This window comes from Capra hircus (genome assembly GCF_001704415.2).
Source record: "Capra hircus breed San Clemente chromosome X unlocalized genomic scaffold, ASM170441v1, whole genome shotgun sequence".
NCBI classification, from domain to species: Eukaryota; Metazoa; Chordata; class Mammalia; order Artiodactyla; family Bovidae; genus Capra; species Capra hircus.
The window spans coordinates 28,046,945-28,065,981 of NW_017189516.1; the positions used below are offsets into that span (position 1 = coordinate 28,046,945).

Sequence of the window (19,037 nt, forward strand, 5' to 3'; positions counted from 1 at the left end):
GTTTCTCCTCTGTTTCTGAGAATTTCAACTTCATCCTGGTCAGCTGCTGAATCGTTAAGCAGAGTGCCACTCTGTATTTCTGTGTCTTTCTTGCCGACGCCACCTCTTTAGGGCAGCCGCATGCTTGCCAAAGAATTAAATCCCGAATATTATGTAGCCCTTTATTAAATGTTTCCAAAACACCAAAAAAAAAAAAAAAAAAAAGAAGAAGAAGTGGGGGTGGGCGGGTGGGGACTTCCTTGCCCTCGTTAGTCCCATGCGGTTCCCATCGTAAGATGCTCGGTGGAAGGGAGCCGAGCGGTGGGCAGAGGCGGCGAGTCCCCGATACCGGGAGCCTCACATTTCCCTGGCATTCCCATTTGCTAGCGCGCTGCTGCGGCCGCACGCCTGATTGATATATGACTGCAATGGCTCTTTTCCATTTGACATTCTCTCTCTCTCTCCCTCTCTCTCTCCCTCTCTCTCTCTCTCTCTCCCTGTGTCGCTTAAACAACAGTCCTAACTTTTGTGTGTTGCAAATATAAAAGGCAAGCCATGTGACAGAGGGACAGAAGAACAAAAGCAATTGGAAGTAGCACGACCTCTTTCTAGCTCTCAGAAAAGTCTGGGGAGAAAGGAGCCCTGCGTTTCCCCCAAGGTAAGCAGGAAAACAGCGCTGACGGCTTGCCTAGGAAATTACTTCTTTCCAAAGCGAGCGTTTCATCCTCCTCTCAGACAAAGAGACAACCTCTAAATACCACTTAAATTTGCATTAATTGAATTTGCATTAATCTGTAGCGCGCTAGCATTGTGTTTTGTAAATGAACGGGTCTTTGAAGTCGGTGACAGAGCGGGGGAGCCTCCAAGAGAGGCTGGAAAATCTCCTATGGTTGGACTGAAAGGGATTGGATTTTCAGACTCTGCGTAGTTAGATGGAACTTTGTAATGATTCTTCTATTTGGCCCCGTGAAAGGAGACTGAGAAGCAGCTACTCGCCGACATGGATTCCTGAAGCCCCGGTTATCTTCCCCGCCGCCCTCATCCCTCTTACAATGGGGCACTGTGAACGCGGGCAAGCCTGCGAGTTTAAAAGCGCAGTTTACTTTTATTACTACTTATGTATGCTGCTGATCTCCTGCCAGGGCTCTGCCGGAGTGCTTAGAATGACTTCAAACAATAGGCAACATTTATTTCTACCTTTCTGTGTCACGCTTTGCAGGAATCCTGTTCCTTTGCACCTTTCTCCCAACTTGCAAGATCTTCACTTCCATAGATGCGGTCAGGAGCGCCAGGGAGAGAGGAGTATGTGTTTACTATAGGATTTGCATTCCGCAAAAAGTCCGGGGAAATGCATGTTGTTTGCCTTGGCCTTATTGCAAAGGGTTATTTTTAGTAAATCAGCTTGTCTCTACAGCTCCACTGATGCTACCTTGCCCAAGAAGTAACCGGGAAAGGATGCTCCCACCAGCCCGGGGACCAGGACATGTAGGGATGACTCCTACAAACACCTGAGGAATATTCAGAGGGTTCTTTCAAGCTCCTGAATACAAGTTCTCTCTTTAAATGAACAATTGGGCTGTAGGAGGCCTGGGCATAACTCTTTATTGGGGGACGGGAAGTTTGACTGTGTACAGAATGTTAATGACTCTGAACGCCCTGTAACTGAGGCTCATTGTCAGGGAGGAGCTGAGATAAACCTGCTTGAAAAAAGGTAGCCTTCTTTCTCTGCTGAGATTCAGGTGTAGGAAAGGAAACTGTTTGGCAAGAGGGGAGTCCCTCATTCTATGCTTGGAAACTGTCATGAATAGCAGATCCGAATGCTGTGAAGCGTGTCTCTTTTCATTTATACTAGTGTATGTTAATTACAAGGAGCTGGCATTGGCAAACTGCTTCAACACCTAAATTAAATGCCAGGTGTATCTGCAAACGTAGAGATGCCTAAAATGCAGAGCTGGCTATAGATGTCTACCAAATACCTACCATGGGGACTGCTGGATGCTTCTCAGTTGTGTGTTTAGATCAAATGCAAATATCTTCCTATTTTCTTCTCATCCGTCTGGCTTCTGAAAGTAAACTTTAGCATCCGAGTGGCCAATTTTTATCGTGGAGCAAGAACGTGCTTTCTGGGGAAACTCGTGTGATTTTCTCTAATAACGAAGCGAACAAGCATTGTTGAATGAAAATCTGGCTTTTGAATGAGCTAATTTACAGCTTTGAGAGAGTCATTATTTATTCGAGAAAGTCTGAGAAAATACCATGGATTCTATTGCTATACAATTTTAAACTACTGCTGTTAACAAAGCATTTAGCCAAATCAAAACAGTTTTTTTAAACTATTATTCAGACCACAATATGTGAGTGTCTGAGCACAAAACGCAATGTTTTGCATCATTTACTTTCGCGTACATTGGGTTCAGGTAGAAGGAGAGCTGGCTGAAGCCTTCTAGATGACCATGTACCATCAGCTGACAGCCACAGATGGAAACACGTCTGTGGAGGTTTAAATCTTAATTCGAGTCCCAATGACACTGTCAAGGGGAAAATAAATCATTTTTCAATACATTTAACAATTTCCAACTCATTTATTTTCCTCGGCCCTTGAAAAATGTGAGTTTCTCGGAATTATAGCCGCCAGTGGTGGCCAGCAATTTTTACTGTATTTTGAGAACTTACAATTCAAGGCCTATTTTTCTTATTGGTTAATTATTCATGCCATCATTCTTTTAATGTTATGCCACTCCTGATGGATGCAAAGGTGAATGAGACACTGTCTCATGCCCTAATTCTCAGTCTCTATGCTATTTCCAATTAGATTTTGTAACTGACATGGACTTGGCCAGTGGGCAAACTGGTCAATGAGTTTCTTGTTAGAAAGAACCATTTCACATATCTGCTGGTACCCAGATTTACTAGAAATGATGGTCGCATATCGGTCGGTTTTCTTTCCATTTATGATAACGGGGTTCCCCTTAGGCCTTTATCATCGGATCCTGGGGACACGTCACTCACAGCTAGCACAGCCCAGATCTTTCCCTCCTGGCTAGGAGAAGCCTGGCAAAAGGGCAGTTTATCCTCTCTCTGCTCTCTTGAGCCCCCTTTGGAAAGGACCACGTGCTGTCTGTATCAGGGACAGCTATGAGTCACCTACTCAGTGGCTTACACCAGGGCTGCTTGATGAATCATTGAATTAGAAACACACCCGGAGGACGATGTAGCCAGTATCTCCCCCCACTTAGTTGTCCCACCCCCAGGATCGAAACCAATGACCTCTGGGCCTGGCCTAAATTCCAGAGGCCCCTGGGAAGAAGTTGCTGGAAGTCCTTGCCCAAACCCAGGTCTCAATCAGAGCCACTAACAATGTTGCTTTCAAATAATCCAATCTTTTGTTTCTGACACCAGTAGGTTACTGGGGTGGGCGGGGGGGACCCTGAAGGCAGCATCACCAGAGTCCTTGATTTGGTCCTTATCAGCAGATAATCCCCTGTGGTTGAATTAAGATGCCTCTGACTCCCTGGGGGGGGGGGCGGGGGGCTGACTCACCCTAGCCAGCCCTCAACTTCTTGGCCAGCAGCCTTCAAGCTCATCCTCACCTCTTCCCATGACAGTCAACTAAGGCAACTTTGTCCAGGCCCCCTGGCTGAGCCAGTGGGAGCAGGAGGGATGGGGCGGCAGGTGGCAGGACAGGGAGAGGAGGGAAGCTGGGCCATGGGAGGGTGGGTGAGCCCCAAGGCCCAGATTGCTGCAGCCTGCCCTGGCTGTGATCAGCTGTCATTTCCTCTTCGTGTATGACACTGTGGAACATATTAAAATTTCTCTGGGATGGTATGTTTGGAATTCCTCTGATGCCCCACCTCACCAACTTACCCGGACAATAAAAGCAAGGTTGTAAGCCTTTGAACAGCTGGCAGGCTATATATTTCCCCTCTTTCTTTCGCATAATCTAGTTCAGAAAAGAATCCAGCTAGACTGGCAGTGCCATGTCTGGGTACTGGTTTCCTGCAAGTCTTTCCTCCGCCACCTCCTCCCACCCTCCCTGGAATCTTCCTGGGTGGCATGTGGCTTTTCTTTGATTTTGCTCTCCACCACTCCCCACCCCGCCCCCTGTTCCCCTCGCCTGAGCTCCTTCCATTGTGAGCTGGCTCTTTGCTCAGTCTGCTTTGCAGACAGCCTGGGTCCTGTCCCATCCGAGGCCAACAGCCCATGAGGTCTCCCCATATCCATAGTATTCCCAGGATGTCATTCTTGGCAGCAGCTCTGCCGGGCTGATGGGATCGGGGGTCTTTTTGGAGCACCCCGAGCCTGAGCCCATTCGCAGAGAGGAGCAGCCTCCTGGCTCAGGCTGCCCTTTAGGCTTCTGAGAGAAGGGCTGGAGTGACCCGGGCTGGCAGGGACCGGCATACCATCACAGTGACCCGCACATCTCCAGCAAAGGGCCGGGGGTGGGAGTGCTATGGGAACGCCTGAATGCACTTCGGCCTACATTAAGAGAAATGTGGTTATTCTCTGTTTCAGGGAGAGAGACAAGTGACTTGAAACAAAGCTCCCTGGATCCTTGGACCTGGACCCGCCCCCTTGCTCTGTCCTTCCCACATCCTTCCCTTACCAAGGAAAAAGAAGGACAGACAGGACTTTTAATTTGGCTAGTGTGGGGCTGAACGTCTTTAGGAAACCCGTTTTGTGAAAGAGAGAGGGAAGAAATGGTTCCTGGGTTGAGTGGAACTAAAAATGCATGGGGCTAGGGAGGTGGGGAGGACTTCTTCTCTTTCTCTCTCTTTAAACAGCAGAACAACAGATCGGTTTATGAGCTGCAAATGGAACGACTGGACTTCTCAATTAGACATTCCCATTTAAGAGCCTGTGTAACCTCCTAGGTGCAGCATCCTTAAAAGATGCTACTAATGTCCTCGGGTCCAAAAGGCATTAAGGAACACTCTACAACGCAGCTTCCTGTTCCTTTTCGTTTCCTGGGGGCTTTGGTAGTCTTTCTGAATCAGCTAAAGTTCATTAAAAGACCCAAAAGGAAAAATTGAACACAGCTGAATTAAAATGAGTCTTTTTTTTTTTTTCTGTTAGCTTGACAAGAAGAAAAAAAAAAAGAAGGAAAAGAAAAGAAAGCGAAGAAAGAACCAACTCCCCTCTGTTGCCACTTCTTGGGTTTTAATATGAATTATTCCATACAAGTCCCTAGTCTAGAGAATCTATTTAAAGATGCCTGGCAGCATGAAGAGAGAGGGTAAAAATACAACCACTCTTTTGTCCATCAAAGGTTTTCTTTGGGAGGACATTAAGAGCCTTCCTATTTTCCTGTCTGCCCCTACCAGTGGCAACATTCCAGCTGGTAGTACCCACTCCTCACCCTTCAGATCAGCAACCATAAACTTCTATGTTGGCATCCAGGAAAAAAACAAAGGGTGGGGAATCCTGCCGAAAGCCCAGTGCATATGCAGCTGGGTGGGAGTAGCTGGTACTTCAGCAAGTGCTGACTTGGCCACGCAGGTTGCATGTGGCAAATTCACACACCCACACCCTGGAGTTTTTAAGGAAGATAATTCCATAGCATGCTTTCTGATGCAAGCTGCTCTCACATCTGCAAAGCTTTGCTCTTGTGTGTCTGGCAATAATTTGCTTGGTACCATCCATCCTTCCTGTCTCCCTCATCAGAGGGTCTCAGAGTCTGGTGGGTAAGACTATACTGCTAAGAATCACACCTCCCCCCTTACCAGAGCCATTTTCAGTCGTTAGAATGTAACTCCCTGGATGGGGGTTCACAGTCTGGGACAACTACTTTCTTGTTAGAAAGACTGCTGATTCAGAAATGCAAAGAATGGGTAGCTTTAGGAGGCAATATATCCCTCATGCTTAGAATCAGGAATTCATCCAATTAGAGGGCATTTCGCCCTCATGTCCAAATCTGTACATCAACATGGTCTATAGCCTTAAACTCAGTTCTTTAAGATTTCCAGTAGATATGTTTTTCTTTTTGGTTTTTTTTTCTACAAAAGCTAAGAATCTTTTCATACCATGTTCTCTCTTCCAAAGCCTGGCTCAATCCCAACTTTTTCTTTTAAGCTGTGATCTAACCGATTGCCATATCCTTTAAAAATGAAAGGGCAACAGGTTAATACATTCAAGAAAGTTGATGAGTTGTCAGAAAATGCTTAGGGGTGACCCTTCTGTGGTGCCACCCACCAACAATAGCCCTAAAGATGGAGTCTCCTCCCATCCTTTCATCAATAGGGAATAAAGATAGGAAAAGAGTAGGCCACGGGAGAAGTAAAAAAAAAAAAAAAAAAAAGGAGAAAGGATTATTTTTGATGCTCAAAATCTGCTACTGGAGATTTTCAAATAGCATAATTTCAGAAAAGGAAGCTTCCCTTAATTTCACCTATTCCTTGCCAAGAAGAGGGTCTTGAACTCTGAAGTTGCCTTCTTTACTTGTCATTAGAAAATGAAGTCAACTCTTCAGGTGAAAAAAAAATTCCCCTTGCTTAAATCTAAGTAAAATGATGTAGGCACACACATTTCTAATATGGATGTGACGAGTCAAAGAAATTCAATTCTTAATCAAGGTCAATTTTTCTTTAAAGCTCAAGGCAGTATTTAAGGGCTTAATACATTTCTGTGACTTCTTCCCAGTTACGGGAAATGACTTCTTTTCAGAATTAAAATTTTTCTTTTGAAGTTTGAAATCTAAAGGTAGCAGAATAGAAGTGTCACATGGGGGCTGGCAATCAAGAGACATAACCAAAGTGTGTGTGGTTTAAGCAAAGCAAAATACAAACAGAAAACCAAAAGGCCATAAGTTCAGAGTGATTAGCGATAGAGGGAAACACATTTTTAATATTTATTTATTTGGCTGCACAGGAGTCTTAGTTGTGGCATGCAGGATCTTTAGTTGCAGCATATGGGATCTAGCTCCCTGACCAGGGATCGAACCCTGGCCCCCTGCATTGAGAGCACAGAGTCTTAGTCACTGGACCATCAGGGAAGTCTTGGGAAACACATTTTTACGTGATTGGCTTTTTTTTCACTTTGAAAAAATTGGTATTGGAGTATAGTTGACTTACAATGTTGTGATAGTTTCAGGTGCACAGCAAAGTGAATTAATTATACATGTGTATGTTGTGGGGGCGGGCTTCCCTCGTGGCTCAGATGGTAGAGAATCTGTTGGTAATGCAGGATACCCAGGTTTGATCCCTGGGTTAGAAAGATCCCCTGGAGAAGGAAATGGCTACCCACTCCAGTATTCTTGCCTGGAGAATCTCATGGAAGAGGAGCCTGGCGGGCTACAGTCCATGGGGTGGCAAAGATTTGGACACGACTGAGTGACTACACTTTCACTTTCACGTGTGTGTGTGTGTGTGTGTGTGTGTGTGTGTGTGTGTGTGTGTTCTTTTTCAGATTCTTTTCTCATATAGTTTATTACAGAATACTGAGCAGAGTTCCCTGGGCTTTAACCTTGCCCTTTTGACATGAATCTTTGTCTGCAAGTGTTGCTTCCGGATTGCCACAGGAGGGAATTCAGTATTCAAGTCCCATCACTAGGCAGAAAGGGCAAATTGGATGGGGAATGGAAATACTGAGTTGCTCTATTGTTTATGCCCAATTTCTAACTAAGGGCTCTACAGCTGTTAGGTGAGATCACTACCCACCATTCCAGAATGCTGTTGTGGGTGAGGAGATGCAAATGCAGCTTTGGAAATGCTTTGCTGGACACTTTGAAGAAACGCCAACATACTCATTTGGCTCCAGGGTGAACAGGAGCTTGTACCCTGAGCTAACATTGGTTATCCCTCTTCTACTGAGGCTATAGCACAGCCAGTGGTCCAGTGGCAGAGCAAGTATCGAATTACATCAGCACAGGGGGTCCCCAGAACACCTGGGAGCCTTTTCTTTTCTACAGGGAGAGTGCATATTCACGTTTTGATGAGACAGAGTGCCCTGTGCTGGGTAACTCAGAACTCCCCTGCTTTCCTTCCAAAGGGTCTTACACAAGGTGAGTAGTGGAGTATGTCTCAGTCCTCATGTGAAAGCCTCTTCCTGGGAAAGAGTGGGTGAAATGAAGGAAACCATCCCCTTGTAGAATTTTGCTATCTGAAATCACTGAAAGGGCAGTGACAGGTTTGAAACCTAAAAATTATGCTTCCTCCATCTCTCCTGCTACTCCTTTTGTGGCTTCCTCTCTCCCCATTATTGATGAAAGAATGGAAGTGGGCTCCATGTTTAGGACTATTGTTGATTTTTAGCACTGCAAAAAGTCGACCCTTATACATTTTCTGATAGCTCATCGCCATATCAGTTACAGCTTTTAGTGGAGTGGATTTACAATCCAAACCTCCAGAGGAGAAGCCTTCAACTGTATCCTACTTCTTGACACATGGGTAATCAGACTTGGTCATTTCCAATTTATGCAAGCTTTGTCCTCTAAAAGTGAGGTCTTTGTATAGAAACCATAGAAGCCTACAGAAGCCCAGCGTAGGATCCAAAACCCATATCCAATGGACAACTCTTTTAGTCCAACTTGCAGCCTAGAAGGGCTTCCCTGGTGGCTCAGATGGTAAAAGAATCTGCCTGCAATCCAGGAGACCTGGGTTTGATCGCTGGGTGGGGAAGATCTCCTGGAGAAGGGAGTGGCTACCCGCTCTAGTATTCTTGCCTGGAGAATCCCACTCACAGAGGAGCCTGGCAGGCTACAATCCATGAGGTCACAAAGAGTTGGACACGACTCAGTGACTAACACTAACTAATGCCCAACCTAGAACTTCAGGAACCCTAGCACAACGTTTCCATAGATGCTTTACCAAGCAGAGTGCCTTGCTCTTGACCACATTTGCAGAGAAGAAAGTTCTTCTAACCAGTCTTCCTCTTCTATCCTGAACCAGAGCATCACAAATGCCCCCCTAGGGCATGAAGATCTGTGACTCAATCCATTAGGAATAAGGGTCATTCACAGGAAAGGTGCAAGAAGGTTGAACTCAGCCTGTATCATCATCAACATCCTCAATTGAAAGAAGTTTAATTTTACCATGATTGACTACTCTTAGTCTTTCTCTTATCCTCATTTGGTGGAGACTAGAAAGAAACACTTCAAATTTTAGGACAGCTTTAAGAGAAATAAGAACTGGTTAAGTATCTTCATTAACTGCTTCCTATTATTAACAACATGTTATTAATTTATAAATCACAGTACATTCAAACACCAAGTCAACTGATTATTAAGGGCTGTTTTTATTTCTGGGCACCAATATGGCCTCATCAAGTGTCAAATTCTCATAGTTTGACCTTCAAATTTTGGCTTAGGCCCCACGTTAGAACTTGTTTGGACTTTTCTGTGATCATTAACTTCTTGAGTAAGAAAAGAACTTTTTCTGTAGTATTTATTTGGGGACCATGTAGCCCCAAAGCAGACGTACACTCTAATAAGCTTGGGTAGAGTTAGAGAATGTTAGAAACAGATAGAACCATAGAAATATCTAGACCAATCTGTTCTTTTTGTGGATGAGAAAACTGAGCCCCAGAGAAGGCAACTGACTTGCTCAAGATCACACAGCCAGTGACAGGAAAGTAGGTAGGGCTCAGAGTTTTCAGCTCCTCAATATGGCCTTCCTTCTGCCAGAGCAGACAACAGTAGAATGCCCTTTGAGTTTCAGAAGGTTGTAGACTAGTTATCTAATATTTCTGATAAATAAATGTAAGACACCGGGTTATAGGACTCAGGCTAGAAATAGGTTTGGGGAGGAAGAGATGAAAACTGTAGATAGGTGGGAGTTTGGATCACAGTGAGTGATTTCTCTGGATTTCCTGAAAAATCAAGATTTGAAGTTTCAGTCAGGTTCCAAGTCCAGTCTTCCCACACCAGTCCTGCCCCAGACAGTAAAACTATTCCATCCAAGGACACACACACAGGTGGCGCCACTTGACAGTTGGTCAGAAATTACTTGTATTCCCAGTCCTTTTTCACATCCCTCTTTATCCTAGCCTTTGATTTCTTGCTTCCTTCTTGGGCTCTATTTCTTGTTCCCTTTTGCTTTTTCCATCTCTTTGCTTGTTTCCATCTCTTCTCACCATCACCCCTGAGTTTGGCCATGTCTGCCTGGAGAAGGAAATGGCAACCCACTCCAGTATTCTTGCCTGGGAAATCCCATGGACAGAGGAGCGTGGCGGGATGCGGTGCAGGGGTCACAAAGAGCTGGACGTGACTGAGCGACTGAGCACGCCTTGTAATGCAGACTGGGAGAAAAGAGCTCTCCGAGACTAGAGAGCTGTTGTTTAATCCCAAGAATGTCATCTTTTTCCTAAGATGACTCTGTAGGGGCAAGCATTGCCTCCCATGCTCTGCCACCTCTAAGTGCAGAACAGACACCATACTTGAGATGCCAGGGGTAGGAGCTGCTCCATCCCCACTGACCTTGGGGCTGCCCCTCCTTGGAGATACCTGGGGTGGGCAGGCTGGAGGGCTGCCTTTGGGTGAGCCCAGGCTTGACCTCTTTGTTGCTACTGATGTGCTGTCAGATAGGGATAATATAAAAAACCATTCATTGAGCACATGGGATGCTTTATAAAATCCAGCGTGCTGTTTACAGTTTATAAATTAAGTGCCTTGGGAAGAGCATCTGACTTATTCTCCAAGGCATCTGGTTGACTAGATCCAATTGGAATTCTTTGAGTTCCTGGGAAGGGGCTACTTAGCACTTCACACTCTCTGATGAGACTTTAAGTTTTTGTTTTTCTAATTCTAGTGTGAAGTGTTATCTAGTGGCAAGCTTTCTTCCACTTTTGAATCTCTGATTTTGTGTGTGTGCAATTCCTTTGAGAGAGGCTCTATGTTGTGCCATCTTTACCTTACTCATGCCTGAGATGATTGTTTTAAATGATAGTAAACATCAAATAATTCAGTCTGGCACACTGACGTCATTCCAAAGTCATTAGATTTTATCTGCTTAACTTGATCTTCTTAGGAATGATGCAATGGATGTTGCATATGAATTAGATGTTAAGCAAGTTCATCAGCATGTCCAAAAAGATTACCCAGAAAGACAACAGGCCAAGACTCTGCTAGTGGATGCAGTGAGCTGGAAGAAGGAACTAGAATAGGACCTATTTTTCTTCCTGACCCTTAAGTCTCATCTGCTAGAGCAAAAGGAGACTCATAGTAGCTGTTCATTGTGAATATGTGTTAAATATTTATTTGTAAAAATAAGCTTCAGGAGGTAAAACCTGCATGTATTATACTGAAAAACAGTCCAGGGGGGAAATATGGATGCTGAGTACCACCCTCCCTTGTCTGGCAAGCAGGGCAAGAATAAGGCCACTGGGCACATGTCACTTGTCTTAGCCGACTGCTGGAATAGCTTGTGTGAAACCAGCACTTTATCCTTTGCCAGGGAGAAGGTCAGCCCAAGAGTGAGTTGATCTGTGGATACAACACCATCTCTCACCCAGGAGGCTGGGCCCACTGTAAGCTCTGCTATATTATTTCGCTGAGGATGACAGGTGGGGAAATCTGGGCACCAGTTGTTCTTTTCCACTGGTATCATTTGGAGGGTAGCTCCAAAGTCGGGCACGCCAGCCTACGTGCCTCTCCTGCCGGCAGAGGCTCCACATTGGAGCTATTAGAATGTGGGCTCTGTATATCGGCCAAGTTCATGTCTCAGAGACTGTATCCGGAGCACTGAGCAACCCAGGTCTACCAAGTTCAATGAGACAGTCACTTTCTCACTCAATCCATCACTAGCTGGGCTGAGGTTCTAAGTCTTCATTGGCAGCATTTGATTTTTATGCTACATGGCTTTAAAGCAAGTTAGAATTAATTTAATTTTGAGAAAAATAACAGAAGCTCCTACAAGACAGACATAGATACCCCTAGGCTGCCATCAAAGGGGGATCTCATCTCGAGTGATGTAAATCTCCTTCATTCTTGATTTTCCTCTTTGCGAGTGCTTCCCAGGGCACTCTGTACACCTTCACCTGTGCACATCCAGACCAACACAATGTTAAGGCAACTTGACTTAATCAGAATCACTCTTTTCTTGAGCATTCTGCTTACTTCTTCTTCAACACAGCAGTGTTGGTTCATTCAATTTGAGCACAAGGCAAAAATCCCAGTGTTCTGTTGCAAGGATTAGACTTTCACGCTCCAAGGGTTCTGTGAGTTCTGTGGCATATTTACACTGTTGCTTGCATTCTCATGTCAGAGTTTAATATAACAACTGAACAAAAAGTATCATGCTTTGTGAGAGTGTTGAAATGAAAACATCTATTTCTTATTAATGCTGAAGCAATATTTCTTCTGTCATTCTTTTACACTTTATCTTTATTACTACTTTTTGGCTCAGCTTATTATCTTTAAATAGAAAATCAAATAATAGAGTTACATTTTGTATGACATTAACTAGCTCTTTATCAGTATAAACGTCATAACATTTGGTTACAAAATTATTTTGTTCACCTTTTGGGGAAAAATTTTTTTAAACTGTGCTTGCAATTCAGAATATTACTACTAGGTGGCAGTAGTGCGCAAGAACAAACTGGTCCATGGGGAAAACTATTTGACTGAGACTAACATGTCTTCCCATACTTCTAAGGAACAAAGGTTTAATATTATTAAAACACTCAAAGTGGCACAAACATCAAACATCCATTAACTTCATTACTAGTTCTAAGCCAAGATTTGATTTCAAAAGAGAAAGTATTATTTTTTTAATGAAATTTTGGATAGGTAAAACATTTGCAAGTTCAGACATCTACAAATTAAAAAAAAGATATATAGCAAAAAGTCTTTTTCCCAGGCCAGTCCTCCAAATCGCACACATAACTAACTGTATAGTTTCTTGAATATCCTTTCAGAGCTTCTCTATGTAAATACAAATTAACATAAATATATATTCTTATCCCTCTTTGTTTTAACACAAATCAGTAGAATTTCTGCATTCCTCTTTATAGAGGTACATATTATTTGAGTGTATGAATGTTGTATAATATATTTAACCAGCCCCCTACTAATGGAACTTTTGTGCTGTTTCCAGTTTTATGCTATGACAACCAATGCTGTAGTGAATAACCATATGCTTGTGTGATCTCACATGGAGGAGAGTTCTCCAAAGTGAAATTGCTGGTCTAAATTATATACATTTTTGGCTTAATAAATATTGCCAAATTGGCTTCTATAGAATTTGCACCAATTTTTACTGTACTGTCTCCAAAATAGGCTTGTTTTCCCATAGCCTTGCCAACAGAGTACATAATTAGATTTTGGGATTTTTATAAATCTGACTCATTGAACAAAGTATCTCAAAGTACTTTAATTTTCATTTATAAGTGAAATTTTCTCTTATATAAGTGAGGGTGCCCATCTTCTATATTTAAGAGCCTGTTATATTTCATTTTCTGTGGAATAAATGTAAATGCCAACACATACCACCATACATACACACACTTTTATAGGATTTTGTTGTCGATGTCGTCACTTGTTTTTACCATCATTCTATGCATGTTTTTCTTTCATTTGCTTTGCTCATTTAACCATACCTCCTGGCCATGGCTCTGAAAAGAAGTTGGCAGTGGAAAGGGAAGGCCAGGACTGGAATGTCTGCTTTTCCCCTTCATCCCCTTGCCATTGATTCCTGGGGGAAATATCTGTAGACCAGAGTGGTGAAAGGAGAAGTCCAATAAATCCTCTTTCTAAAACTAATTAAGGCTTCAAAGAGACAGATAACCACTTGGGAAAATATAGTCATATTGAAACTCAGGAAATGGTCAGTAATACCTCAGCCTCTTGACATGGAACTGAAGAAAGCTCTGGCTCTTTGAGCTGAAGTCTTGCTGACTTTCAGTGTAACATGCAGAGGAAAATCTAGAATATGCAGCTGAAAAGAAAGCAAAAATGCTCTTCTGCATCTTTTGCTGATTTGGAGCTTTAGGTTCAGATTTGATCAATTTTAGTGAGATGTTACCATTAGCATGCACATAAAGGAAAGTGGTGCAAAGCTGCGTGCAAATATGGTGTCTTGAACTTTAGGATTATTCTCTACATATGAAGATGGGGGTAAATGAATCCATAAGTATGTAAAATGTTGGCATTTTTGATCAAGAGGGGGCTGCAGATGCCATTTTTCCCAACTCCTCTACAGATGAGGAAACCGGGGCTGAAACAGTTCAAATGATCCTGTACATGATCCCCAGCTAATGAATGGCAGTGCTAGAATCCAGGTGAGTCCCCTCATTACTGTTCCCTGCCCTTCCTGCAATTTATAGGGCTTCCCTGAAACACACGTACTCAAGTTTTGCCATTGCCAGGGATGCTCCACTCTGAAACAGCCCTGTGTCACATACCTTTCTCCACCTGCGATTCCACTGTCCCACACTTGCAAGACAGCTAAACTGAGGTTAAGGGGATCTGGGGCCACTCTGTTAGAGCAAGAGTAACCAACTTATATGGACTAGAATTTCATCTTATCAATACTTTACCATGTTTATTCAGACTGTTCGTGAGTAGGAAGCTTAAAAAAATGTACTATGAAGCAAAATATTCAAACTTTTATCTGAAATACCTCTGAAAGCTTCTCTGAAGCTTTAATTATTGTGTTCCTTTTGTTTTTGATGTAATGTCAAGTCCTCCAATTTTCTTTTTTTTTTTTTCAGTTTTTATTTATTTATTTATTTATTTTTTAATTTTAAAATCTTTAATTCTTACATGCGTTCCCAAACATGAACCCCCCTCCCACCTCCCTCCCCATAACATCTCTCTGGGTCATCCCCATGCACCAGACCCAAGCATGCTGTATCCTGCGTCAGACATAGACTGGCGATTCGATTCTTACATGATAGTATACATGTTAGAATGCCTCCAATTTTCTTAAATGGTTGAAAATACTTTTGATGCTCTCAGTCTTCTGGTGTGATAATGCTGGCCATGCTTTGGGGGTGGGGTTACTGAAGTGATTTGAGCTGACTATGGACCCGAGTTTTTTGTTCAAGAGATATATGCTTTAAAAAACGAGGCAAATTTCAGGTATGGTATGATCCCACTTTAATGACAAGTCTCTGCTCCAACAACCACTTACTTTTTCAAATTATACCATGTGCTTGGGCTACAAAGGCTCTTCAGAAATGTGTGAGTCTGTTGGCAACTATGCATGTGTTGCCTTAACCACACTCGAGAGCAATTAGCATACTGTGTATTTCCGATGCAGCTTATCATTGACGCTGGGTGGCGCAGAGCTTCACACAAAAACAGGATGAGCCCAGAGTGCAGAAGTGGAAAACTAGGTGGATGGGTGGGTTGGACTTGGACATGGAAAATGTGCTTCCTTCCCGTGGGACATGCCCTGTGTTCGTTACTGCTGACCTGCCTCTTCTCTAGCCCTGGAAGCTGACATGGACATCAAAGCTTACTGAGATACTAAATAGACCCTCTTGCCCCCACCAGCCAGGAGTTAAGAATGAGACCACCCAACTGAGTTATGCTAAGGCCAGAACCACATGGTTAATCTTGACTATGGGTTCAAACGATCTTTGTTCCTTGGAACATGGACTCCAGCGATCAGAGTCAACATCTACTTTCATTAAACCATTGTGTCCACCTTCAGATGATTTTAAATATATACCATAATCTATGGGGGAAGCGGTATGAAATGGCTGACAGCTTATGAGAATGACACTCTAGAAACCAATATTCTCAACTCATAAATGACATGGAAAAAATTCTACTCAGTACCTCCAGGGTTCCATTAGTTTTTCTGGATAAATGTTTCTGGGGAAAATAATTTCTGCTTTCATTCCAGTTGTGCAGCAGATACAGTGATGATGGACCGCGAGTGCAAAGAGTAAGACGAAACTCCGGCATACAAAGGACAATGACAAGCAGAAAGCTCCAACCAGATCCTGCCCTTTCTTTGAAAGAACTGGAGCCTAGGAGGTGAAGGCATTTCCAATTTTTAGTCCTCTGCCTCCCTCTGCTGTTCTTCTTGAGAAGTTTTCCCTTACAACAATGAGAAATCATGTACTAGCTGCATCCTTTTCTATGCTCTCCCTGCTGGCGCTAATGGGAGATACAGACAGTAAAACAGAGAGCTCATTCATGATGGACTCGGATCCTCGACGCTGCATGAGGCACCACTATGTTGATTCTATCAGTCACCCGCTATACAAGTGTAGCTCCAAGGTAAGACCAAGATCTCTGTGAGATATCCTTACTCCCAGAAACAGGAGAGAAGGCCTATTCTTATAACAAGAGATGGGGAACTATATGGCTGACCCATAGGGATTGCCACAGAATCACGCTTTTAGGGTTTCCCACCATTATTTCAACTGTTGTCAATAAAGCTGCCTAACTGACCATGTACATACCCAGCTACCTTCATTCTATTCAGACTGCTCAAAGTCAATAAGAAAGGCTGGAAGCTTCCACAATAAAGTTGATGCTAGGCTCAAGGTGGGAGGGATATGTTTTATCCTTGGCTGTGAAATTGATGAGCAGTGGTATCCTTGTTCAAGAAAGAAAAATGGTGTCTACATGTTATCATAACTCCTTCTATCTCCACCAACAGTGAAGAAGAAGGGAATACAAGCAATATGATTGTACATTGGAACATACTTCTTGGTGGGCTCTTCAAATAGTTTCCTGGTCCATGCCTTTCTCTTACTGCCATGTTTATGTTAAAATGAATTCAAAAGAAAAATGGCCTTTTGATCAGTTACTATTTTACCTTGATTATACAAGTTATTCTTGTTTGGTGCAGGTTATATATATATATTATTTTTTGCACAGGCAAAAATGATATCTCAGTGTTGAGATGGAGCGTATGAAGTAATACCATGCTTAAACGTCACCAAGAGTGGCCAGCCACATGGACCACCCAGGAGGAACGCACACAGTAGGGAAAAATAGACTCAGAAGGAGACTTCTCATGACTGTCACTGCCCTCAGTCATATGAATGAAATTTTCCCACATTTGGTAAATAAGAATTGGTTTAGCTCAACCTCAGAGATTTTCATTTCCAACCCTGAGACTAAAACCACTTAAATATTCTCTTATGGCATGCATTTTTTAAATTACCAGTATAATTAAGAAGTTTTGGTAATATCAACCACTAAAATTGAGACCATATAAGTTAATGGCTCTCCTCTCCATTTAAAAACATTACGACTTCTGTCTCCTGTTAAAATTTCCATAGCATCTCTGAGTATAGCTCAGTGATGATGGCTTGTTTTAGTTTAGGGAGATCAGAATTTGGATTAACTCACTTTAGCCAACACTTCTTATTTGTACTTGTTGAACTTAAAAAAAAAAAAAAGCAGTAACTAGATAAACTTGAAATTTTACAAGCCTGCAATTCCTTCTTAGGAAAGATTATAAAACAAATTAAGAAAAAACAATAGGACATGTTCTCACAGCTGTGATTGCTGAGAAGCTGTAGGCTGAGGTGAGATGGACTAGAGCAATTACTCATTTCTCCTCCACTCCCCCTACAGAGAGCACTAGTACTTCGTGTTTTTTATTCCATGGATGATTTCTCCCTCTACTGAGTTGTCCTCTATAATCATGATTCTTTCTAAAAAAGAAAAAAAAAATCAGGGACTTCCTTGATGGCCCAGTGGTTAAGACTCTGCACTCTGACTGCAAGGGGCACAGGTTCGATCCCTGGTGGGGGCACTAAAAGATCCCACATGCTGCAAGATGAGGCCAAAAATAAGTTTAAAAGAAAGGAAATAAAATTATTTCAAAGAAAGTATTCACTTGATGATAGGAGGGAACAGGAAAATTGAAACGTTTCTAAAAACTAAAGAACAAGCTGAGATTTGATGAAATGATGGTGGAGCGGCTTAGCAATTATCACATTAGTTAAGGAAAGGTCAAAGGAGAGATAGCCTTAACTCGAACCCAACAAACTCATGGTGCTTGAGCATGAGTCCTAGAAACAGACTTTAGTCCACCTTTGTTCACCTCTGTTTCTTCCAGAATACCATGATAAATAGCGTAAAATTGTGATTGTAGAAAAACGTTTGTAATTTCATGGGAACAATTTGTTTTCAAACATAACAAACTATCCCTAATATAGCAATAGTTTTATGTAAATGGTGCTTGCAATTATAAACCTTGCTTCCTTGGCCATAAAATATGCCTGGCAGAATCTCAACTACCCAGACCTTCTCTGGATTAAATTTTCTCTATGTATTCAGGAATAAAAATTGCTTTTCATTTTGAGATGTTCTGTAAGTCTTAATTCTCACAGACTCAGGCTAGTTTATCTGGTGTCTGGTCTTTGGAAGACAGATAAAGGGGAGCTTTTTGACGCATGCTCAGGGAAGAAAGAGCATTTGCTTAAAACTTTAAAATGTGTCAGGCACCTCATACTCTATGATCTAATCATTGCTGACAAACCTATGATGGAAGGCTTTATCATCCCCATTTTACTGGTAAGGAAAGCTGAAACCTGAAAAGTATTAAGTAGATTGGTCAATGTCAGTTAGCTCAGGATTGGCAATGTCTGCCTTGGAGTGTTCATCTGTCAATTCACCTTTCATTCAATTCACTCGTCTTTCATCTGGCTCTTCCTATTTTGGAGATATGCAAATAGAATGTAAGAGCCATTATTTATTTTTTATTATTTAAAAAAAATTATTGAAGTATAGCTGATTTACATTGCTGTGTTAATTTCTTCTGTGCAGAAAAGTGACTCAGTTTTACATACATATTGATATATATGTATGTGTATATATATATATATATATATATATTCTTGTTCATATTCTTTTCCATTATGGTTTGTCATAGGATATTGAATATAGTTCCCTGTGCTATACAGTAGGACCTTGTTGTTTATCCGTTCTATATATAATAGTTTGCCCCTGCTAATGCCAAACTCCCATTCTTTCTCTCCCCACCCCTTCTCCCCCTTGGCAATCACAAATCTGTTCTCTATGTCTGAGTCTGTTTCTATTTTGTAGATATACTGATTGGTACCGTATTTTAGATTCCACATACAAATGATATTGTATGGTATTTGTCTTTCTCTTTCTGATTTACTTCACTTAGTATGGTAATCTCTAGATCCAT

The 19,037-nt window shown here is 42.3% G+C and overlaps 1 protein-coding gene across 1 annotated transcript in view; it reads left to right on the plus strand.

Annotated features, from left to right (window-relative positions):
* The first annotated feature begins 351 nt into the window (after positions 1-351).
* NDP (NDP, norrin cystine knot growth factor) overlaps positions 352-19,037 on the plus strand; it is a 46,777-nt gene continuing 28,091 nt past the window's right edge. Inside the window, exons 1-2 of the mRNA XM_005700904.3 lie at positions 352-637; positions 15,762-16,141. Of these exons, the coding sequence (XP_005700961.1) occupies positions 15,968-16,141 (174 nt within the window). The 5' untranslated portion in view covers positions 352-637; positions 15,762-15,967. The remainder of the gene's footprint in view (positions 638-15,761; positions 16,142-19,037) is intronic.